The sequence below is a fragment of the Dama dama genome, chromosome 22 (assembly GCF_033118175.1).
Source record: "Dama dama isolate Ldn47 chromosome 22, ASM3311817v1, whole genome shotgun sequence".
Classification (NCBI taxonomy): Eukaryota; Metazoa; Chordata; class Mammalia; order Artiodactyla; family Cervidae; genus Dama; species Dama dama.
The window spans coordinates 3,752,814-3,775,329 of NC_083702.1; the positions used below are offsets into that span (position 1 = coordinate 3,752,814).

The following is a 22,516-nucleotide window of genomic DNA, read 5'->3' on the forward strand; positions in this document are numbered from 1 at the left end:
AGGAGAGGACCGCCGTGACTCCCATGGGCTCGGCCCCACTGGTCTGGGGGAGCTCCCGGGGCGAGGACTCTTCTAGGTCAGAATGCAGGGGGGCCGCCCTCCCAGGTAGCCGCTGGCTCCAGGGACAGCCGGGCCCAGGCAGGAACCCCACCTTCCGAGCAGCCCCTCCCTCACCTGCGGCAGCGCCACCCAGGACGCACGTTTTACTCTTGATCCACTGGGGTCGTCCTTCCAAACGACGACACGGAAGCGGTCACCCCCAGAGGGGTCAGGGGGAGCCCTGGATGGGAGCCCCATGTGAGTCCACTTAGCAGCATTCCTACTGTTTGCTGTGACTGGAGAGATTATCCGGACAGACTAGCGGCTTTCAGGCCCGCTCGTTTTCAAGGAAGATCAAGTCAGGACAGCTGCAGACCGGGAGTGCGCCTCCCAGGGGCCCCGCCCCCCCCACAAGGATCGCTCCTGCTCCAGCACCCCAGGAGTCTGTCCCCCGCACACCACCCGTCACCCCAGCATCCCTCCTCCCCCGTGCTCCCCTCCATCCCGCCCCCGCACACCTCCCCTCCCCTCAGGTGTGGTCTCTGGACCATCACCTCGGGACCACCTGGCTGCCCACTGATGTGCAGATGACAGGCTGCCCTGGACCTGGGGGCTGGGGCCTGGGGTCTGCACTTAACCAATTTTTCTTCATGCTAAATTGTGAAAATCACTTTGGTAGAAAGAATTAACATTTCAAATAATATACATCGTGCATACTGATCAGTAATAAAAACAGCCATCTGTCTTTGAAAATTAGGATAATCTTAAACATCAAGAGGTGGTTTAATCCATTTTCATTTACTTTACCATTTAACTTAAACTAGAATATTTAACTTTTCATACAATCTTAACTTTAAAGATGGTCACTTGCTATTTTATATGCAAAAAATCCAGACTCGTCCAGAACGTACCCATTTTTCACTCTGCACCCAGGACGGGAGTGGGGCCAGGAGGATGGAGGCCATTGGCCTGCAGTGACCTTAGGTGGCCAAACACCGCCCCCCAATACCACGGCCCGCTCCAGGCACGGTAACTTCACTTAGGTTTTTGTTTCGTTTTACAACTTTTCCAACACAAATTCTTCTAAAACTTATCTCTGACAGTTGAGTACCACTTTAGGACTGTTCTTGTAACTGAGTAAAGTGCACAGAGTTTCACTCCACTCAGAACTTGAGGAGCGGAGATTCCATGTTCTCCTTGTCAGCCCCAGGGCTCAGCAGGATCAGAGGGGAAGCCAAGTCTATGAGCTGCAGGAGAAAAACCACACAGGTGAGTGGAGTGTCCGCAACCCCCTTCCTGGCCCACAGACCCCCGAGGGACTGGCCCTCTGAAGCCAGGGTTGCCTGCGGCCAGTTCCCCGTGGTCTGGCCAAACTACTGGGTGAACCTGGCTCGGGCCTAGTGGAAAGGCACCCTGACCACCACGTTTAAGCAGCTGGAGGAGAAAGTGGCACACCCAGAAGAACTCTGAGTTCCTCTGGCATTTCTGCTCCTGTTAATAAGCGCTGGGGGCCGTAGCCCCAGAAGAGCTCCAGGTGAGACGCCTCCTTGGCACTCACACTGCTGAGGCTAAGGCGAGCCGAGCCATGTGGCCCTCGGAAGCCCCAGCGGCCACTCTCCGGGTCACCGTGACGTGCCTGAGCCTCAAACCCAGCAGAGACCACCCGAGGCCAGGGCCAGTAGGCCCTGCGACACTCGCCTGTCCCACCTCGTCTGGCGGCTTGGCCGCGGCCCTCCTGGGCGCCTCCGGGGTGTTTGTCAGGAGGTCGGCCAGGGGCCCACTTCCCGACGGCAGGGCCACAGCCGCCTCGGGGCTCCTGCAGAAGTCGATGAGCGGGCGGTCGTCCGGGGCTGTGGCCACAGCCTCCACGGCGAGGCTGAGTTGATCCAGTTTGACGTCCACGAGGAGAGCCTGGACAAGAAACTAGACTGAAGGGCCAGCCCAGCATCTTTTGTCAGCTGTCTGGGGAAAGCAGGTGGGTTCTGCCTAGGCCCCAGGGGCTGCCAGTCTGCAGGCCTAAGGAAGGAGGCTGGGACGGCCCTCGTGGGCCGGGCTGTGGTGTGTGAGCACCGAGGAATCCCCTCCTGCTGCCTTCACCCCATCACCCCCTCCTGCCAGCGGTCACCATGGGAAGCCCCTCCCCTGTGAACCCCCATCCCTGCTTCCCACCCCTCCCGTGAACCCCTGTCCCTGCTTCCCACCCCTCCCGTGAACCCCCGTCCCTGCTTCCCACCCCTCCCGTGAACCCCCGTCCCTGCTTCCCACCCCTCCCGTGAACCCCCGTCCCTGCTTCCCACCCCTCCCGTGAACCCCCGTCCCTGCTTCCCACCCCTCCCCTGTGAGCCCCCGTCCCGACTTCCCACCCCTCCCCTGTGAACCCCCGTCCCGACTTCCCACACCTCCCCTGTGAACCCCTGTCCCGACTTCCCACCCCTCCCATGAACCCCCATCCCTGCTTCCCACCCCTCCCCTGTGAACCCCCATCCTGACTCCCCACCCCTCCCGTGAACCCCCATCCCTGCTTCCCACCCGTCCCCTGTGAACCCCCATCCTGACTACCCACCCCTCCCGTGAACCCCCATCCTGACTTCCCACCCCCTCCTATGAACCCCCATCTTGACTTCCCACCCCTCCCGTGAACCCCCATCCTGACTTCCCACCCCTCCCCTGTGAACCCCCGTCCCGGCTTCCCACCCTCCCGTGTGAACCCCGGCCGCCCCGATGTCAGACACAGGGAGATGCAGCTTCTGTCTCCTCCAGGGGAGGAGGTCCCAAGGCCTCCCGCCTCCCAGCTGTGGCCCAGCTGACAACACAGGCCCCAGGCCACAGGTGACGTCCTCAGTCACCTGTGGGACCCAGGAACACACTTGTCAGCCCTGCCTGCACCCCTCACCTCACTGGGGGCTGTGGCTTCAGGGGGCTGCGCTTGGTCCAGGGCGACTTCTGCAGTGATACTTTGTGAAAAAGTAAAATCACTCTTTTCTGGAGAAAAGTCCAGTGCCTGCGGCACAGCAGACAGAGGTGAGCAGCTCCCGTCAGGGGACAAGTCAGGGCGCCTGGACGCAGGCTGGCCGTCGCCTTCCCTGGCAGGCGCAGTTCTGCAGAGAGAAGAGGGCATCCATCAGGAGGCTCCACATGATGCTCTCATCTGCCTGTGACCCGGGAGGACCGCAGCAGGAGCGGAAGCGACATCTGGTGGAGAGCGGACCACCCCCAGCACACCGTCACTTGAGGTTTTACGAACTGGAGATGAATGGACTGCAGCCTTTAACTCTTACCTCACTGTGGATTTTTTCTGGGGCTCAGAAGAGAGTCGCCGAGCAGATGCAGGCAGGGGAGAAGCCAGAGGCCTGGGCCTGGATGTGGGGGTTGCCAGAGGGAGGGTGGAGAGCCGGCGGCCGGCAGGCGTAGGCAGGGCCGACAGGCGCCTCGTGCTCACGGGGGTCCTCGAGCTGCTGACAAGGCTCTGCGCGGCTGAGGACCACCTCACGGGAGTGCTGTGGGCCACCCTGGAGAGAGGAAAGCCTTCAGCAGAGATGACCCAAAACAAAACACTAAAGACTCAGCCACACACCAACAGTAGAACACCTGTGGCTTTACTGTGACAGGCTCAGGCCAGCGAAGCCCGCTGCAGCCCTGGGTGGCGGGGGGCACGCGGCACGGGCACCAGCCCCCGGGGCCCTGGGGCGGGCTGTGGCTCCTCCATGGGCCCATCTGAGGTTCTGATCTGGCTCGGCTGCACGTTAGGGGCGGAACCAGGAGACATTTCGTGGGAGTTCGTGGGGCGCTCCGAGTCCCCTCTTGCCGGCATTCCTGTTTCCACGAGGGAGTCCAGGCCCAGGGCGGGCCGGCGGGATCACGCAGCTTCCCTGCGTGCACCTGCTCGGAGTCTAAGGCCCTGGAACCAGGGCGAGCACAGGCGAGTGAGCCGGGTGCCAGCTTCCCCATGCGCCCCCCCCTTCCCATCCTGACGACTGTGACTTCCGCTGCCTACCAACCCTGCCTCACTGTTGCTTTGTCTTGTTGCTGCCGATAAAAGGAGGCTGCAGAAAATAAACTGCTATCTTAGGATAAACAAGTCTAAGACCTCTCACAACAGGAGCCCATGGGAGGCTGGGAGACACACGTCATCTATCAGTGACAGTGTGCATGTTCAAGAAGAATCTAAAAGCAAACTTGCATCAGCACCGACTGAAAGGCAGAGTCGCCGCAGGGGTGTGGGCAGGAGGCGCTGTGACCAGGCCGCCGCTCCCTGCAAGCTTCTGAAACCTGCCCCACATCCTTCACTGAGACCACTGGTGGTGCCAGACTCCAGCGAAAATAGAAATACAAACGAACGTGGCCTTCAGCGCAGCGCCGGCAGGTGGGAATACTTCCCTACGGCCTGGCAAGAAAACCAAGGCGCAGGGAGGCGGCCAGCGGCCGTCCGCTCTGGTTTCGCCCTGACCCCACGTGCGTGGCAGGGAGGTGGCCCAGCGTGGCTGGTGCTGGGAGGGGAGGCCTGGCCCAAACCCAGGAAGTGCCTGCCAAGTTCACGGACAAGCAGAGGCAGGCCCAGAGCCCTGGAGAGCCGGGAGGAGGGCCCTGGCCTCAGGGCTCATGTTGCCCGTCCCAGCCCGCGGGGTCCGAGGCTGCACTCCCACCCTGCTCACGGCACTGGCACCAGGCCCCTGCCCCGGACCTCACTGCACCCCACCCCCAGCTGACAGACACAGGACTGAGGGGCCGGGTCCCTGCTCTGTGACAGCACTCAGAGCTGGGGAGGGCCAGGTGCGAGGACGGAGCTGCCTGCCCCCTCGGGGGGAGGCCCTCTGTGTGAAGGACCCCAGAGTGCACGCGTGCGTGGGGTGTGTGTCGTGTGTGTGCTCACGTGCCTGTGCATTTTCTTACTGTTCTCCTGGTTCCACGCCCACTGGGCAGACGAGGAAATGAGGCCAGCAACCTTCCCTAAGCTGCACGAGATGCTGACCAGGCAGCAGCAGCCCCGGGACCCAAACCCGAGTCTGAGCCAGGCCAGCGGTCTTCAGCCGCAGCACACTGGAGTCACCTGAGACCCTGCAGGCCCTCGACTCCAACTAAACCGACCGAGCAGAACCTCCGAGGAGGCTGGGCGGTCTGGCCGGAGACCTGCAGGCTGAGAACCGGCAATCCCGCCCCCGGGGGCGAGTCTGTGCTGCCGCCAACCTCGAGGACACCACAGTGGCTCAGGAGACGGGGCTCAGGCCGGGCCCGCGGGGCCAGGCTGTGGGGGTCCCACACGTCAGAGGCCACGCTCTCGGAGGTTACCAGGGACGCAGTTTGTTCTCATAAGAAGACAGGAAGCAGACAGATTCAGTACCTCCCCACCGACGTGCAGGACTGTGGCCTCTGCGCCCGACAGGACTTCGGCGTCGCACCGTCCGGGGGTTCACCTGAGACGAGAGCGAGTGAGTGGTCAGGCAGCGGGGGGCACCTACCTTCACCACACAGGCAGCCTTCTCTAAGCGTCTCTGTCCTCCCAAGTGGCAGGGAAAACCTGCGGCCCCAGAGTGTGGGGGGGACCCACCCCGGGACCAGCGGGTGCAGAAGAGGGAGAGCCCTGGTCCCACCGCTGCCCTCGGCCTGGTTGACCCCAGATGGGGACAGAGCCCTCAGCAGATGACCCTCTCAGGTCTCCACGAGCCCCCGCAGCAGAGCTAACAAGGGGGGTCGGACGAAGGTTCCAGGCGGGCCCCACGGAGCCTGCCATGGCCTCTGCTCTCTGGAACTGGGACGGCCCAGGGTCATCAAAAGACACAACGGTATTTACCTGCCGTCTGGCGGCTGACAAGCGTTTCCCCATGTGATCTCACCTGGTCATGGGGCAACGACAAGCAGGCTCAGAGGACTGAGCCCTGGGCCACCGTCCACGGGAGCGAGTCCCAGACTCACCCAGGGCCAAAGCTCAGGTACCACGCCCTGGGCAGCACCCTGCTGTCATGGAGGCCACGGGCTGAGACCATGACAGCCACAGAGGGGAAGATGGCCCGGGTCCCCGAGGAACCGGCAAAGGCCCAGGCCAGGTCTCCCCATCTCAGAGCAGCCTGCACTGGCCCCCGTGCACCAGGCCCACTCCCTGCCCCCATCACTTCCCTGCGCCTCTTCACAGCAGGATCTGAGAGAGCCGCCTGCACAGGCTCATACCCACCCACCACCTCCTGTTCCCTGTAGAAGCTGATCTTATCAAAGTGGTTCCCGCACCAAAAATAGACAACACAGGGTAAAAGCCACCCCGCCTCCAACCTGTCTCCTGAGGTGCTTGCCTTCTGTCTCTGTATTACACATCCTGTGACTTCTTGAGACACCTCGACCGGAGCCAGCTCCCGTGGGGTCCCCACCCCGGTCCACACGGCCGCCTGGCCCCCAGGGTTTCTGGCATCGAGAGTCTAAGAACAGCACACAGCCCACCACCCTGCAGCACCCTCCCACCCCGCCTTGAGGGCTGAGAACTGCTTCCGCCTTTTGCTGGTTTTTTATTGGGCGCCCTATGATGAAACGCCCCACAACGTCCTTGGCAGCATTCCACGTGGTTACCTCTCAGACACCAAGTCCACACGTTTCAGGCCTTCTCCTGAGGGAGCCTGCACTGACCAACAAGCTGAGAGAACCTGCCTAAACTGTTTTCCAACTTCTTTTATTCATGCCATTAAGCACAAGCTGGAATCAAGATTGCCGGGAGGAATATCAATAAGCTCAGATATGCAAATGACACCACCTTTAAGGCAGAAAGTGAAGAGGAACTGAAGAGCCTCTTGATGAAAATGAAAGAGGAGAGTGAAAAAGTTGGCTTAAAGCTCAACATTCAGAAAACTAAGATCATGGCATCCAGTCCCATCACTTCATGGCAAATAGATGGGCAAACAGTGGAAACAGTGTCAGACTTTATTTTTATGGGCTCCAAAATCACTGCAGATGGTGACTGCAGCCATGAAATTAAAAGATGCTTACTCCTTGGAAGGAAAGTTATGACCAACCTAGACAGCATGTTAAAAAGCAGAGACATTACTTTGCCAACAAAGGTCTGTCTAGTCAAGGCTATGGTTTTTCCAGCAGTCAGGTATGGATGTGAAAGTTGGACTGTGAAGAAAGCTAAGCGCAGAAGAATTGATGCTTTTGAACTGTGGTGTTGGAGAAGACCCTTGAGAGTCCCTTGGACCACAAGGAGATCCAACCAGTCCATCCTAAAGGAGATCAGGTCATCGGAAGGCCTGATATTGAAGCTGAAACTCCAATACTTCGGCCACCTGATGTGAATAGCTGACTCATTTGAAGACCCTGATGCTGGGAAAGACTGAAGGCAGGAGGAGAAGGGGACGACAGAGGATGGGATGGTTAGATGGCATCACCGACTCAATGGACATGAATTTGAGTAGATTCTGGGAGTTGGTGATGGACAGGGAGGCCTGGCGTGCTGCGGTTCACGGGGTCGCAAAGAGTCGGACAGGACTGAGCGACTGAACTGATACTTACAATTTGACAGTACACTTATCTGACTGCATTTCTTATCTTTTACTAGAAAAATGTAAGTTCCATCAGTAGAAGCTATCTTACCATGATGTCCCTCGTACCTGTAAGACTGCCGCACAATGGACAACACTCAACCCACAGCTCATTCCTTCTCTGGGGCGGGGGTGGGGGGGGAGGGGGGCTGCGGGGGGGCTCCCCGAGCAGAGACTGAACCCACAACACCTGCCGTGGAAGCGCAGAGTCTCAGCCTGTGCACCAGGGAAGGCCCAGAGCGGCTCATTCTCACATGAGCAGGAACTCCAGTGAACTTTTCCGGTGTTAACAGCTCCCTGAATTGGTCAGCAAAGCTGACGACTTCAAGATCCTGAAGCTGCTAGACAGCACGTGCTTGAGAGAGGCCAGAACCACCCCGGCCCTTCGTCAGCACTGGGTAGCCTCCTGCATGACACACGTTCCTCAGATGAACTCACCTTGACCAGATGCCGCACCTGCCACACACCACGCGGGGCTTTCTGCCCAGTGGCCCCGGCAGACGCTGCAGCAGTGGGAGAGCCTGAGGAGGCTGGAACTGGGAGCAGCAAAGGACTGGAGAGGAGGGAGTTAGAGAAGAGAGGACTAGAGAGAGAAGGCGCTCTAGGAGCCCGAGAGGGACCCCGAGTCCCGGCTGTGCAGTAAGCGCCGGGACCACCGCCTCGTCACAGGGCAGAAACATGCCCAGCAGCCGGCCAGAGGGGACACCTCGAGGACATAAGGCACAGGCAGGCGGGGCTCGCAAGGGCCACACCTTAGTGGCAGGGCTGAACTATCCTGAGAGTAAAGGCTGAGACCCTCCCCCACCATCAAAGCTCTAAAGGAAGCCTTGAAAGGATCGAGTTCTCCTGAAACCTAACTGCCTGTCAAAGCAAGGTTCAACTCCTTAAAGAAAGACAACCAAGTCCAGACATGCAGAAAATTTATGATGTCTAGCAGACAATAAAAAATCATTAGACATGTGAAGAAGCAGGAAAATGTGACCATAACCAGGAGGAAAATTAGTCAATAGAAACAGGCCCAAAATGATACAGAGGATAGAATCAGAACAAAGAGACTTTAGAGCAACCATTATAGATGTGTTCAAGAATTCACAGGAAAACACACACCATGAGGACAATGAAAGGGGAGACTCTAAGGTCAGAAATGAAAACTTAGCTGGATGGAATTACGAGCAGATTAGACACACTGCGGGGGAAAAAGACGCGTGCACGTGGAGAGATGCCAATAGAAACGAGCCAAACAGAAGCACAAGAGGAAGGCAGGGGACAGGGCCTGAGTGACCGAGAGGACAACACGAGGAGGCCTCTGACCCAAGCGACTGGAGGCCCAGGACCCGAGGCGGGGCAAGAAAACATGTCTGAAGAAACAACGGCCACATCTTCCCCAGATCCAATTAAAAATATCAACCCACAGAACAAAGGAGCTCAAGAACGCCCAAGCAGGATAAACACAAAGAAAGCCATACAAAAATATGTTAGTAACCAAAACCCTGAAAATAACAGCAGAAAATCTTAAGAGCAGCCGTGGAACAACAATGTGTTTACACAGAGGGGAGTAATTTAAGAAATTCACTAACTTATCCAAACCTACAAAAATTAGAAGACATATAAAATGCTTTATGAAAAATGAAAGCAACCACCATCACCAAAACTGATAATTATTTGAACTGTAAACATAACTTGTCCACTATTTTAAAAACATGTTAAAGTTCATCTGTGACTTACCAGTAGAAAACCCGGGAATTTTAAATTGATTCGCAGGGGCAGGCACAGCCTTCGCCTTGGAGTTCAGACAGGAGCCGCGCCTCACTGTGCCTCCGGTCTCGCCCCTCTCAGGAGACCGTGACAAACCACAGTGAGAGTGCGGCCCAGGGCCTCCCTGGTCCGGGGTCTGGGGCTGGGGGAGGGCTGCTCTGCGGGGCCCCCTGGGCTGCTCCGCAGGCCACTCCGCAGCCCCTGGCCTCTGGCTTTGCCTGCAGGCCACGCCCCCAGGGCCCGCCTTCAGGGTTGGCCGTGGCAGGCCGTGCCCCGTTCTGCCCGTCTGGCTGGAGCTTGACCGGGCACTGTCCACAGAGATGCCTGGACGTTCACTTGGTTTAGCTGGAAGAGGAGACAGGAAATCTGGTTGTCACTCAAGCTGATGCTGTGTTTAAATGACGAAGTCATTTAACACACACACACAAGATACGCGACCTTTAGCATATCTACCTTAGAATGTGGAAAAGAAAACGACTTATTTCTATCATGCTGATTTCCATATTAAAAAATACGACATAGGAACAATATTCTGCATGTGTGCCAGGCAACATCTTCAAACACAGGACAACCCGGGTTGCTCATGTGATCTAAGGCGCTAATTCTAGACATGATCGCCAAGATGTATAAGGATGCATGAACTGAAGCTCTCCTCTCCTGACTAGGTCGACAGCAGAACTCTATCCCAGCCGAGCAGGTGAAGACGGACAGTCTGGTCAGATGCTGCATCCGGCCAATCAGGGGTGTGGGCAGGGCAACACGGAGAGCAGCTGTGCCTTACTGGTCAGTTCCTTTCCGCCACAGGGAGACTGGGTCCTGTCAGTCACCAGCACTATTTAAATGAGCTGGGTGAAAATACTCAGCTGCCAATACAGCCAGCACGGAGGCCAACCTGGTGAAAGGTTCTTAAAGAGAAACTCAGGAGAAGGACTAAACCACAGCCCACGTCACACAGCGTGTAGGGCTCACGACACTCTCCCCCCAACACTGTCTGAGCTGACCCTGGGGATTTTTGCCATGGAAAACAGAGAAACACGCACTCACCGGAAGGCCCCCCCAGCCTGTCTCGACCTTTCCCAGAGGCAGGATCGGAAATCAGAGACAGAACTGGTGCTGATGCCTGAACCAACATAGCCGGATTCACAGCGCCTAATGTAACAAAACTTCGTTTCCCTGAACACGTGCCACATGCCAGACACAGGGCTGGGGCATCATGTGGTTCTCAGGCCCACAGGGACACTGTGAGGGTGGTGCCACCCCCCTGGTCTGTAAAGGTACAGACGTAACTTCACCTCTCCTAACCACCCAGGCGGCCAGGACTCCAGATCGGACCAGCCTCACTCCAGAGGAGAGACATCTCACATTTGTGTACAAAACGCAGGCTGTCCTGCCCGGCTTAGAGCCTGCACAGCAAACCTGCTTGGAAGACGTTTTAGTCCTTGAGAGCAGGAGGCCGCGCGCCTTCCCCACAGCCTCCTAGGGTTTCTCCCCTCTACCAGTAGATGGCACCCTTGGCTTGGAAAGACAGCAAAGTCACCTGAATTCAAACAGGTTTGAGCAGATTTAAACAAACACCCAAGAGTTACGGCTCCTACGCCCTACACAATCTGGAACAGCCCTACTTTTAAAAAAACCTATGTTTGATCACGTGGCTGAGGCTGGCCTCAGCGTCATGCCAGGCCCTCTGGCACCAGGAAGGCATGCCCACCTTGTGACGGCTTGTGCTCAGTCGTGTCTGACTCGGCGACCCCGTGGACTGCAGCCCGCCAGGCTCCCCTGTCCCTGGGATTCCCCAGGCAAGAGTGCTGGAGCGGGTTGCCATTTCCTTCTCCAGGGGCTCTTCCCAACCGAAGGATCGAACCCACGTCTCTTGCATCTCCTGCACTTGGCAGGCGGGCTCTTTACCTACAGAGCCATCTGTGGCAGCGTAACTCAGCCGAAACTAGACCGCCCGCCTGACTGCCTCTCGGAGGAGGAGGGCAGGCACCTTGAGGATGGAGGCCTCAACAGTCTCCCCACCCCAGACCACAGCAAGCTTTCCAGAACCTGCGGCTGAGCTGAGTCGTTCTGTGAGGAGTTTGGCAGGAACAAGGCGCTCAGGGCTGGCCTTACCTCTGCCAGCCGCAGGAGAAGCGGAGCTCAGGCCCGAGACAGACCCCGACGAGGACCTTCCCGCCAGGCCACCAGCACACCCAGGTGGTTTCAGCATGGTCTTCTTCGGCCCGGACTAAAACAGAGACTTCATTACCCACCCAAGACTTCCTTCTGCAGAAGTCGGGGTTTTCAACAGTTTACAAGTTATCATCTCCAATCAGAGAAAGGTCAAGCAGTGCTCCCCGGTGTGGCCGCCAGGTTCCCTGTGTGAGGAGCACTGGGAGCCTGCTGACCGCGGGCGTGGGGCCCGGACCCCAGCTTGTGCAGTCGACAGCTGCAGGGCCCAGTGTGGGCAAGCTTAGCAAGTACCACCAGGGCCGTGGCACTTTCACAAGCTCACGGAGCTCAGCGCTGGGAAACAAACGGCAAAGACAAGGACGGCCGCCCCCACGCCTGCGAGGAGCTGTAGTTTTCACACACTGACAGCCCATCTCCTCGGCGCACCAACCCCCGAGGGGAGCAGGGGCGTCTCGCCGTCAGACACCCTGATGGCGGCTGGGGGCCAGGGGGCTGACGTTCCGCGGTGCCCACGGCTCCCCGGGGGCAGTGGCCAGGCCCTCACGTGTGCCAGGCCTGCGCGCCCTGCATTTCACCATGCTGCCCTTCCTGGATCCTGTCTTCAACCTCCTAAACCTTGATTTTGGTCCAGACGTGTCCCACATCCTCAAAGCTGCCCCTTACTCCCTGCGCTCACAGGCCAATCCCCACTGCCCCAGCCCCGGCCAACCCACCTTGTTTGGAACTGGGAGCGACCGCTTGCCTGGGACCAGGTGGCTTCCACTGGCTGGCAGGCTGGCGACGTCCCGGGCGGTGCTGGGCTTGTCCGGGGGCATGCTGCTGTGGGCGTCCTTTTCATTTTGGATTTTCATCCCGGGAGGACTAGCTGGTTTCTCTCTCGCAGGCTGAAAAATTGTAAATTGAAATGTGAGAACTGTCTAGTCTTTCACAATGTAGAGACACACGAAGGCTTCAATTAGAGGGCAGGCACCATCCATCTTCCCAACATGCAGTCCTCAATTCATCAACAGGAGAGAAAAGAATATAGCGGTTCACTTCCTCCACCAAATTACCACAGAAAAAAATGATGATGGAGCCTGCTTCCTCATTAAAAACAGGGTAAAATAATACCGAGACAGACCATTAATAGGAGAGAACTCCTCTAGGGCTAGTCCTCAATCAGGATTCTTATTTAAGGGTGATAATGAGGAAACTGGATCTAGTTACACAAATTTTAAAATGCCGCACGGAAAGGAATCATTCATTAAATGGTCATGCCCTCTACCAGACGAGCTGCTCAGTTGCAATAAATCTTCATCTAGTACTGAAGGGCATTTTTCATCAGCGAGCAGAGCCCAACAAAGAATAAATTCCTCACTTCTAGGTACAAGGGCATTCGTGGAAGTAATTCATGCTTCCATAAATAACTCCTCATACCAAGAAGAGTTCGTAAGAAGCAAAAGCAGCTCATAAAGCAGTAACCTTCTTTCTCTTTTACATCATTTTTTATATTGAGATATGCTTCACGTGAGTTAAAGTCCACCATTTTAAAGTGTACACTTCAGTGGTTTTTACAATACCACCACAGCATCACTTGACATTTTTGTTGCCCCTAAAAGCAACTCCTGGCCATCAGCACTCCTTGCACCTCCCAGCCAGGTGTCCACGGATCCACCGTCTGCAGAGCATGACACAACTCGCCTGCTACAGTCACTTCCTGTAAGTGAGACAGTACAACATGGGACCTTCCGCGTCTGGCTTCTTTCTGACCATGTTCCCCAGGGTCACCCGTGTTTACCACGTGTCAGTCCAGCATTTCTTCACAGCCAAAAGTATCCCAACTGCATGGACAAATTGCATTTCCCTTATCCAGTCATCAGCTGGTGGGCATCTCGATTATTTCTACTTTTTGGTTATTATGAATGAAGCTACTCACAACAGTGCTACACAGGTTTCTGTGTGAACATATGTTTTCAATTTTCTTGGGAATATGCCCAAGTGGAACATGTGGAATTGCTGGATCATGTGATAATTCTGAGTTTAACTTTTCCAGGAACTGCCCAACTGTTTTTCCACTGCGGCTGCACCACTGCACAGCCCTATGGGCAATGCACGGGGACGCAATTTCTCCACGTCCTCATCAACACTTCCTTTGTTCTTTAATTCTCACTACAGCCATCCTGGGCTTTCCTCATAGCTCAGTTGGTAAATCATCTGCCTGCAATGCAGGAGACCCTGGTTTGATTTCGGGGTCGTGAAGATCCCCTGCAGAAGAAAATGGCAACCCACTCCAATATTCTGGAGCCTGGTGATCTGCAGTTCATGGGGTCACAAAGAGTTGGACATGACTAAGCGACTAAGCACAGAACAGCTGAAATCACATCACAACCCAGCCCTGAGTCTACGCGTTATACACAAATCCAGGCCCAAGTTCAGTGGTGCACATGGACCCACGCTGCTTTCATTCTGGAAAAGTCACTTCAGAAATGTACATCCAAACGATCTCTGGAAAGAGGCATTTGCATGACTACATGACAGCTTCAGCCCTGGGGAAGCAGAGGCCACGTGCCCCCTCGAAGGGTCTCCGTGCAGACCCCGTCCAGCCTGGTTCAATTCTGGGTTCTGCTAGCAGGAAGTCATGGGGGTCAGAATCTGTGCTTGCGGAGGGAAACAGATTTTCTCTGCCCGTGCTGGGTGTTTTGCACTGACCTAACCCTGCTGACAGCCCTGCAAAGCAAAGCTCCTCTCTAAGTGGCTGGGAGTGCCAAAGCTGGCGGCCAGGGCCGCGGAGCTGGAGACGGCGCAGGGCAGGCTCGCGGCTGCTCCCTTGCCTTCCCTGGGCTACCGCCCCGCCCTGAGCTCAGAGCCAGCGAGGCAAACCCAGGAGGCGGCCGCAGCCTGACCCCATCCTGCTACCCATGAGGCACTGGGACCCCCAGCTTCCTGGAGCTGGCTGGCTGCACCCCAAAGGCACACGTGTCCCCCACCACATCCCAGGGCAGCACCTCCACTCATATCTGGGAGGAAGGCAATCTAAACACAGTCACGGTTCAGAGGGAGACTCATGGCCATCCAGGAGGGGGATTTGGGGAAGAAGCTGCTTAACGCACCTAAAATCCCTAACGGGGGGTTGGGGGGGTTGGCGAGGGGGAAGGTCCAGTGCTGTAACAAAATGAAAGGGAAGATCTCAAACGGAATGGAAGAGGAGGTGTCCTTGAGTCACCACAATAGGGACGCAGCCCTGCCCACGCCGCCCCCACCTGGCTCCCCACGCCACGGACATAGCTCCCTCTAAACATCCCACGCCTGCACCTCAGAGCCCTCCCTCCGAGCAAGACATTCCCAGGTTCCCCCCACAGTGGTCTGTTCCAGGGCATAAACCCACAGGGCGCGGAAGCAAGGCAGCATCTGATCCCCAGATAAAAGTGCTGGTGGGGCTGGGGGGGCTACCTTCTCCACAGCCGAGTGAAGGCTCTTTCCTCGAAGGGACGAGGTTCGGGGTGGCGGCAACTTGCTGGCGACCTTCTTCGGGGCCCCGGCCTGGTTCGGAGGCTGAGCAGCACTAGGCTCTGCTGGCAGAGAAGGGCACAAGGCAGGTGGCATCCCCGAGGTCTCGGGGCGGCTGGCCTGGGCAGGAGAGGCTGGCAGGGTTGTGCTGGAGGTGGGCTGAGTGCCCCGGAGCAGAGGTGCCCTCCAGAGGCCGTCCGACAGGCAGTACGTCTCCCGCTTAAGTGACTTGGGGCTTTTCTTCATTTCGTTTTCTCTATCAAAGAGGTTTACTTTGAGTTTTGACTCCTGAATGAATCTTTCCACTCCCTGGCTCCCAGGGTCTTCGGGCTGGGCGGCCTGGACCGCCTTGGTTCTGCCATTGCTTTGTATCTGGAAGGCCAGTAGGTGAGCTTCTTTATAAACTTCCACAAACTTTTCCCCTGTGAGTGGACTCCAGGTGAAGTGTCTTTCAGAAGCTGGCAAAGGAGGTTCTTCGGGAATTTGATTATTTAATTCTAAGCTGGCAGCAATACATCTTTCTTTATGGCCAATAGGTCCAAAAAAGACTTCATCATCTTCATTGGCACTATTTTAAAAGAAAAGGATTATTAACAACACTAGCATTTACATGAAAGACTTGACTGAACGTGGTTACACCAAGGCAAGGGGAGAAAACTCATCTTTTTTACCTTGAAGAAGACAACGAAAGGTCGAAGTCAAACTTTTCATCAGCCAACAGAAGAATGTCTGGGGAGGAAAAAGTCAGCCGTTACCTTAGGGGTGGGCTGATAATGAGAAAACATCACCAGTCTCCACAGCAATCAAAACTCTTCTCAAATTTCACTTCTCCGAGTGTGACATCAATATTGTAATAATCACATTTTCTCAAAGGGCTCTAGCTTATCTTAATTTTTCCTTTAAAAAAAAAAAAATAGCATCAACCATTCTGTGTTCGCTAAGCTGCCATCAAAGCCCAAGTCCTTGTTTTTAAGTCCTAAAGACATGATCTAAAATGCACTCACTGAGCCATTCGATTAGTCAGGCATTTTCTGGTACAGCACATTTTCAAAAGACCACCTCCTCAGCTCCCCAACTCCCCATTTACAGACTACACCCAGTCCCCTTTCAAAAGCCAATTTAACGCTCCTCACAGGCACAGTAGGGGCTCCATGCACACCTGAGGTCCATCACCTCTCCCTGGAGCCCATCACGATAAACCACAAACCGCTGCTGACATCCTGTGTACACAGGGCCTTTGCCAGCCCTGCCGGCCCAGGCGCCTCTGGGCGAGCACACCACTGGGCTGGGGCTACCGCTCCCTGCCCGCCTCCGTTAGGGCTCCCTAGGGCTCCCACAGCTTCGGACCTGACCTCTGCCTTAGCATCCCCATCCTCTAAGAGTGTCTCGACCTTCTGTGGCCCCAACTAGCCTGGAAGCTCCTCCAAAACAGTAAGTGTCTAGTTCTCTCCCAAGCTCCCCAAAGTCCACCTCAAGGTCTGGCCACTTAGCAAATATTTCTCAAAATGCAATGAACTGGGGATTCCCTGGTGGCCCAGTGGTTAAAAGTCTGCCTAAATCAACACTAAGCAACATTAACCAACAAGTGAACAAAAGGAAAGAATTTGGCGGTTAAAACTGCTGCAATGGACAGATGCTATGATTACATACAAGAAATATCAAGAAAATCAACCGAAAACTATTATAAATTGTGAAAGAATAAAAGCAAACATCTGAGGACAAAATTATTACACAACAAATCAACAGCTTTCATATCTAAAAAGAACAGAAGATATAATGGAAGAAAAGACCTCATTTACTATAGCACCAAAAAATGCAAAACACCTATGAATTAACAAGAAATATGCAAGATGGATCTAAAGGAAGTTTAGTATATCATAAAAGTAACATATCAAGTAAAAGAGGAAAATGCATTATTCAATAAATGGTATTGAGACAAACTAGACAACCCTTTGAGAGGGAGAAATACATGCATCTGACGTTTGATCCATAGCTCACAGACCATACCAGGACAAATCCCAAAAAGGTCAAAGACTTAACTAAAAAAAGCGAAAGTCCAAAAGAACAAGAAACCATGGGGAAATTCCTGTATAGCCTGGAGTGCGAAGGTCTGACACCAAGCTGGAAGCCATAAAACAACAGGTTGATAGTCCAATATATTAAACATTAACATCTCTGCATGACAAAAACCACCACGAGCAAAGCTAGAAGGAAGAACAGACAGGGAAGGGAACACATGCAGCTTACATCATGAAGGGCTGCTGGTGAGCACTCCTACAGACTGCAGGCAAACAGCTGACACGTGAGGAAGAACGGGCAAAGGACATGAACAGAGGGAAGTCACAGGAGATAAAATGAAACGTTCTGAAACATATGACCAGTGCAGTCACACTCAAAAACAAGAGCAACGAGAAACTCAGAGATTCCCAGGACTCCAGTTTTCATAAAAATCTGAAAGTTTGGTTTGTAAATTACTGCAGCTCTACAGAGGGTAGCCTGACAGTACCCACCAAGAAAGACACGCACACACCTTGACGGGACGCTTACTGCTGTCAAGGACTCCACCCGGTTTACTGCACTTGGAACAGCAAGATACCAGCCATTAGCTAAGTTAAGAGTTCCCGGATGGCAGGTAAACGGACAGCACATCCCCACAGTGGAATGGAACATGACTTGGGCTCAGAGAAGAACAGTAACACTTCCTATATTGATACACAGAGCTCATCAAGATAAATTAGAGGCAAAACCCAAGATGGCGCCCAGGGTTCTACATGCTATAGAAGAGGGGGCCTGGACTGACAGGTACTACCTTGCACGTGCACAAGTCAGGTCTGGACTGCCCAGGAGACCAAGGAGATCGGTGGTCTCTGGAGGTGGTAACTGGGCAGCGGAGGGACAGAAAGGAGAAGGAGATGGACTTCTCACTTTTCAATGTGTCTAAAACCTAGGAAGTCAGTTTCATGGGTCACTACCAGAAAATTCCAAACGTCTGCTGTGGGAAAAGGAATCCTGGGCCAGGAGTCAGGGGAAAAGCCTTCTACGCCAGGCTCCGCCACAGGCTCAGGGTGACTTGGGTGAGCCGTCCCGTTCATCCACTCTGCAAACACGGGCTGCGTCCTCTTCGAGGCGTTCCTCGCGGGCACACACCATGAAAGGCAGTGTGGGGAGGGGCCCCGGGGTGTGGGGACACCTCTGAGGCCACTGGCAGGAGGAGGTGGAAACGCAGGTCAGGTCACATCCTGGGCGGCGTCCAAGCCATGGCAAGCTTTTGGATTATTCAGAGTGCAATGGGACCTACCAAAGGGTTTTAAGCAGAAGACTGTTGTACTCTAACTTTTGTTTTTAAAAGGCTACCCTGGTGGATGTGCTAGAAAAGAAGCAGGTGGTACCTACTGAAATTACAGTGCACACATTGGCTAAAGTGCAGAATATACATGTAGGTGGAGGCAAATTAATATGGCTGAGACCAAGGTGGTGGCATTTGGGTGGAGCTGGAAAGACGTAGATGGATCCAAAATATACGGTGGAAATGACAGTAATTGATGACTGAACAAATGCTTTACAACTTTCTCAACCGGGTGAATGGACAGGCAATTGACTTCTATTACAGAGACAACAGAGAAGAAAATAGCCACCTACTCCCGAATTCTTGCCTGGAGAATTCCGTGGACAGAGGAGCCTGGTGGGGTACAATCCATGGGGTCACAAAGAGTCGGACAGGACTGAGTGACTGAGTTTATTTTCACTTTTCACAAAAGACAAAGAACCTGCCAAGAATGGGGGACCTGCTGTGTAAGAGGTGGGAGACATTCACGTGAAGACACCAGCCAGCCAGGTGCATGCACAAGCCCAGAGCTCAGAGGGGAGTCTGTGCTCCAGACAAAATGTGGGCACCACCAGAAGGTGAAAGAATTTAAAGCCATTTAAAGCAGAAAGATTTAAAGCCATTTAAAGGGAAAGGATTTAAAGGACTGTCTGAGAACCTGTAGGAGGGGAGGGGGAATTCAAAGAGACCCCAGACCAGGTCCTGGGGAGCTCAACTTCGCAAGGTGGGACAGAACGAGAAGCCTGCAAAAAGATGGAGATATACCGGCCAGAGTGTGCAGAAGGAAAAGCAAGAAGCCAAGCTGGCCAAGTTTCCTGTAGGAGAAAAGGCCAAAAGTCACTGAAAGGACAGAAAAAATATCCATGGATTTCACAACACAGATGTGCTCAGTGACGGACAAAGGCAGTCTGGGTGAAGTGAGAGGGCAGAGAGGGTTCGGAGGGGTTGAAGGTTGTGGGAAAAAACAGCGAAAGGAGTGGAGAAAGTTCTTGCTCTGAAGTCTGGCTCTAAATGAGGCCCACAGCAGTGGCGAGGGTGTGGAGCGACAAGTCAGACAACGGGACCTATTCGTACATCAGTGATGAGCATGAACAAACAGACAAGAAAGACATAAAAGATATAAAGGATGGGTGACGGACAGATGAAGCCCTCAGGAAGCAGCAACAGGGATTCAGCTGCACGTGCAAGGGACTGGAGAGGGAGGGCGTCGACGCGAGGGTGCAGGGCGGGGTGCAGCAGCAAACGCTGTTCTGGACCCGGGGCAGCAGCGCTGACGACTGGCAGTCTTGGGGCTGTCTGTGCAGAATGGGGGTGTTAAGGAGAAACCGGGGTACCCTGACTCACACACGTGTCATGAAGACAAAGGATATAAAGGATGTCCCCACGCTTCAGCAGAAAAGGAGGGCAGGGCCCTTAACTCCTTTTGTGAGGCTGAGCTCTCACGTCCACATTCACAGCAGACAGGAACGGAACAAGACAGCAAGGCTACAGGCGAGGCCGTCTCGCGGATGTGCAGGCAAAGATCCTGGACAAGTCTCAGCAACCAGCCACAAGGCATCAGTTCCACAGACCTGAGTGCCTACGGAGTGTGTCAGGCCCTGCGGACACTGAAGTATACAGAACGGAGAAGAATCCCTGCTCCGCGAAAAGTCACAAATGGGGGATAAAGGGAATGCAGAAAACCCGGAAAAGAAACAAATTAGAGGAATGCAAAAACTCCGGGTAGACAGGGAGTTTACCGGGGCGCAGAGAACGGGATGAGTACTGAATAAACGAGCGAGTTCTCTCAGGAGCATTAAATCGACCTGCGTGTTCCCTGAGACCCCCGGGCCAACAGCGCTGCGGAGACTAGGACGTACCTTCCTTCTTGGGAGCCTCCATCTCCGCTTCTTAGGGGGGCCAGGCAGGCTGAAGGCACGTCGCTGCCGCCCCCTCCTTCCGCGGCCAGGGTTGTCAGAGGTCACAGCAAGGAGCAGGAGACAGAAGCGGGGCGGGTGTCGGAGCCCGAGTTCCTCCAGCCCCCCAGGGAAGCCCCCACCGTGCGCGCCGCTGTAGCACCGGCTGGGCAGAGAGGGCGAGTCAGGGAGAAGCCGCGAGGCCGGCAGAGGCCACTAGGTCAGGGAGAGGCCGCGAGGCCGGCAGAGGCCACTAGGTCAGGGAGAGACCGCGAGGCCGGCAGAGGCCACCGCGGCCGCAGCCCAAGACCCTCCGCCCCGGCCTGCTCGCCTCCGGGCCGGCGCCGTCCGAGGCAGGCCGGAACGGGGGCCCCGGACCTGGACAACCAGACCTCCCCGGCTGGGCTTCACGCCAGGGGTCTTCGGCTTAAAGAAGACCTCCTTCAGCCTCGCCGGAGTGCGCGAGGGGTGTCCCGCCGCCCCCGGCCCGAACCCACCCTCCGAGGACCCCTGACCGCCACCCACTCACACAGCCGCACCCGAGTCGCCCGGCGACCCACTTACTCCAGAGCCGCCGCGACACCCGGCCGACGCGCCTGCGCCTTATGTTTAAACGCGGCGCGCAGGAAGCGCTGAGGGCTGTTGATTGGCCGGTTTGAAAGACCGCGGGTCCCGGTGCATCTTGGGGGTTGTAGTCGGAGCCGCAAGGGGCGGGGAGGAAAAAGGAGGGCGGCGTGCGTGCGCACTGCCTCGGCTCGCTGCGCGCGCCAGACGTCCGGCCACAGCCGGGCCGCGCGGGGCTGGATGCCTTAGGGCTGGCTGGGTAGGCTCGGCATCAGGACAGCTACGTGTCGCGTAGGACATGGTTCCGACACCGGATCTTCATCCTTAAATGAAGATCCAAATCCCATAGTAGCAAATAGGTGCGTATACCCGCTTTGTAGACCACTGCGGGTTCGTTCTGGGGGGTAAGAAAATCCGGTCCCTGCCCGCGGAGCGCCCGGTGACTCTGGGTGACCAGACACCCTAGTGTATGCCCCTGGACCACCCTGACACCTAGTTCGTATTTAGGGGCTCCCTCTGCAGCCTTCAGCCTCGCTCTTTGCGGTCCCCTTCACTTCTGATGTACTGGATACCCACCCCCTCAACCTTCCCTGAGCCTCCGTCCACCGGCTCCCTTCTGAGTTCCATCATCTGTTCAGGATCCTACTTAACTGGAGAAGAGAGATGGGGCCAGACAGACCTAAGGCAAATCCCAGCTTCAGATACTGGTCACGAGCCTCGCGGTTGCAAGTAACAGAAGACCAGCCTCAAGCTGGCTACAGAAAAAGAATTTATTGACTGGAACTGGAAGTCCAGGAGCGGCCCTGGCTGCAGGCGTGGATGGAGAGAGGGGCTTGAAGGAGGGCACTAGGTCGAACTGTCCCCCAGCAGCCTCTCTGGGTCTTGCTCAGCTTCCAACGGGAGGATTTGTTGAGCCCACCCACTCAGGGGCTCCTGGCTGCCGGGGCCTCCTGAAGACAGTGGCCGGCTTAGTGTTGCGTGTGCTCAGTCCACAGTCCCAAGGCCTGGCTTTGCCTGATTCATGACCACAGAGCCCAGTGGGTCCTAGACTCAAGGGGTATTCAGCCAGGTGTCAGGTCCACACAGCCCTGGGGGTGTCTGCTGGGGGCGAGGGTCCCCAAACACCCACTCCCGATGCCCCCCACCCCCTGTATCATGTCAGCACGTGAGACTTGGTCAGTGAACACACTGTTAATAACTCATGGCAGCTAACTGAATTCTACCTTCATCCATCTCTTCTCTTGGGCCCCTCCTCTCTTCTGTCAATGGCCTACCCACTGTCGATTCTTTTCTTCCTGTCCCAAGTAGGATTCTGCTTCATTTTGTAATGCACTCATTCAAGGGCTCATTCACCAGTCATGGGTTCACTGACAGGTAGTCGGGGCGGGTTCCGTGCTGGGAGATGCTGGGACACAGATGTTGTCCCTGACCTGGGGAGGGCAGAGGTGGGGAGAAAGGCGCAACAGCAAGGACTGTGGGGCCCCAGGCTGCAGTGGGAGGCCGGAGGCCTTCCTGGAGGAGGGGACCAGGGTTCCTCCTCCCCTGGCCAGGCTGTAGCTTGCTTGGAACCAGGAGAGGGGAGGGTACATGGGGTGCGGGCAGGGGAACTTGCAGGGAGGGACAGGTCAGAACGGGTGGGCAGGCTCCCCTCGGGACGTGCTAGCTCCTGGGGTCAGACAGCATCTCTCTTGAAATTCTGTTGTAATGACTCTGCTCTTGACTCACTGCCCTGCTCCACCCCCACATTCAAGGAGAAGCCTGCC

The 22,516-nt window shown here is 55.6% G+C and overlaps 1 protein-coding gene across 4 annotated transcripts; it reads right to left on the reverse strand.

Annotated features, from left to right (window-relative positions):
- Positions 1–759: 759 nt before the first annotated feature.
- On the reverse strand, positions 760–22,443 carry GTSE1 (G2 and S-phase expressed 1). Of its 4 annotated transcripts, XM_061124328.1 has the most exons (14): positions 22,028–22,443; positions 20,754–21,076; positions 20,154–20,355; positions 15,641–15,698; positions 14,913–15,537; positions 13,111–13,179; positions 12,197–12,367; positions 11,424–11,538; positions 9,282–9,656; positions 5,378–5,450; positions 3,318–3,548; positions 2,933–3,137; positions 1,738–1,950; positions 760–1,286 (listed from the first exon to the last, which is right to left on the reverse strand). In XM_061124328.1, exons 3-14 carry the CDS (start codon positions 20,173–20,175, stop codon positions 1,203–1,205), a joined length of 2,241 nt encoding a protein of 746 aa, XP_060980311.1. In that variant the 5' UTR covers positions 20,176–20,355; positions 20,754–21,076; positions 22,028–22,443; the 3' UTR covers positions 760–1,202. The 4 variants fall into 4 exon arrangements, with proteins under 4 accessions (XP_060980311.1, XP_060980313.1, XP_060980312.1 ...); XM_061124330.1 differs by lacking the exon at positions 22,028–22,443 and having other exon boundaries at positions 1,747–1,950; positions 20,754–20,906; XM_061124329.1 differs by lacking the exon at positions 22,028–22,443 and having other exon boundaries at positions 20,719–20,768.
- Between the last annotated feature and the right edge of the window lie 73 nt (positions 22,444–22,516).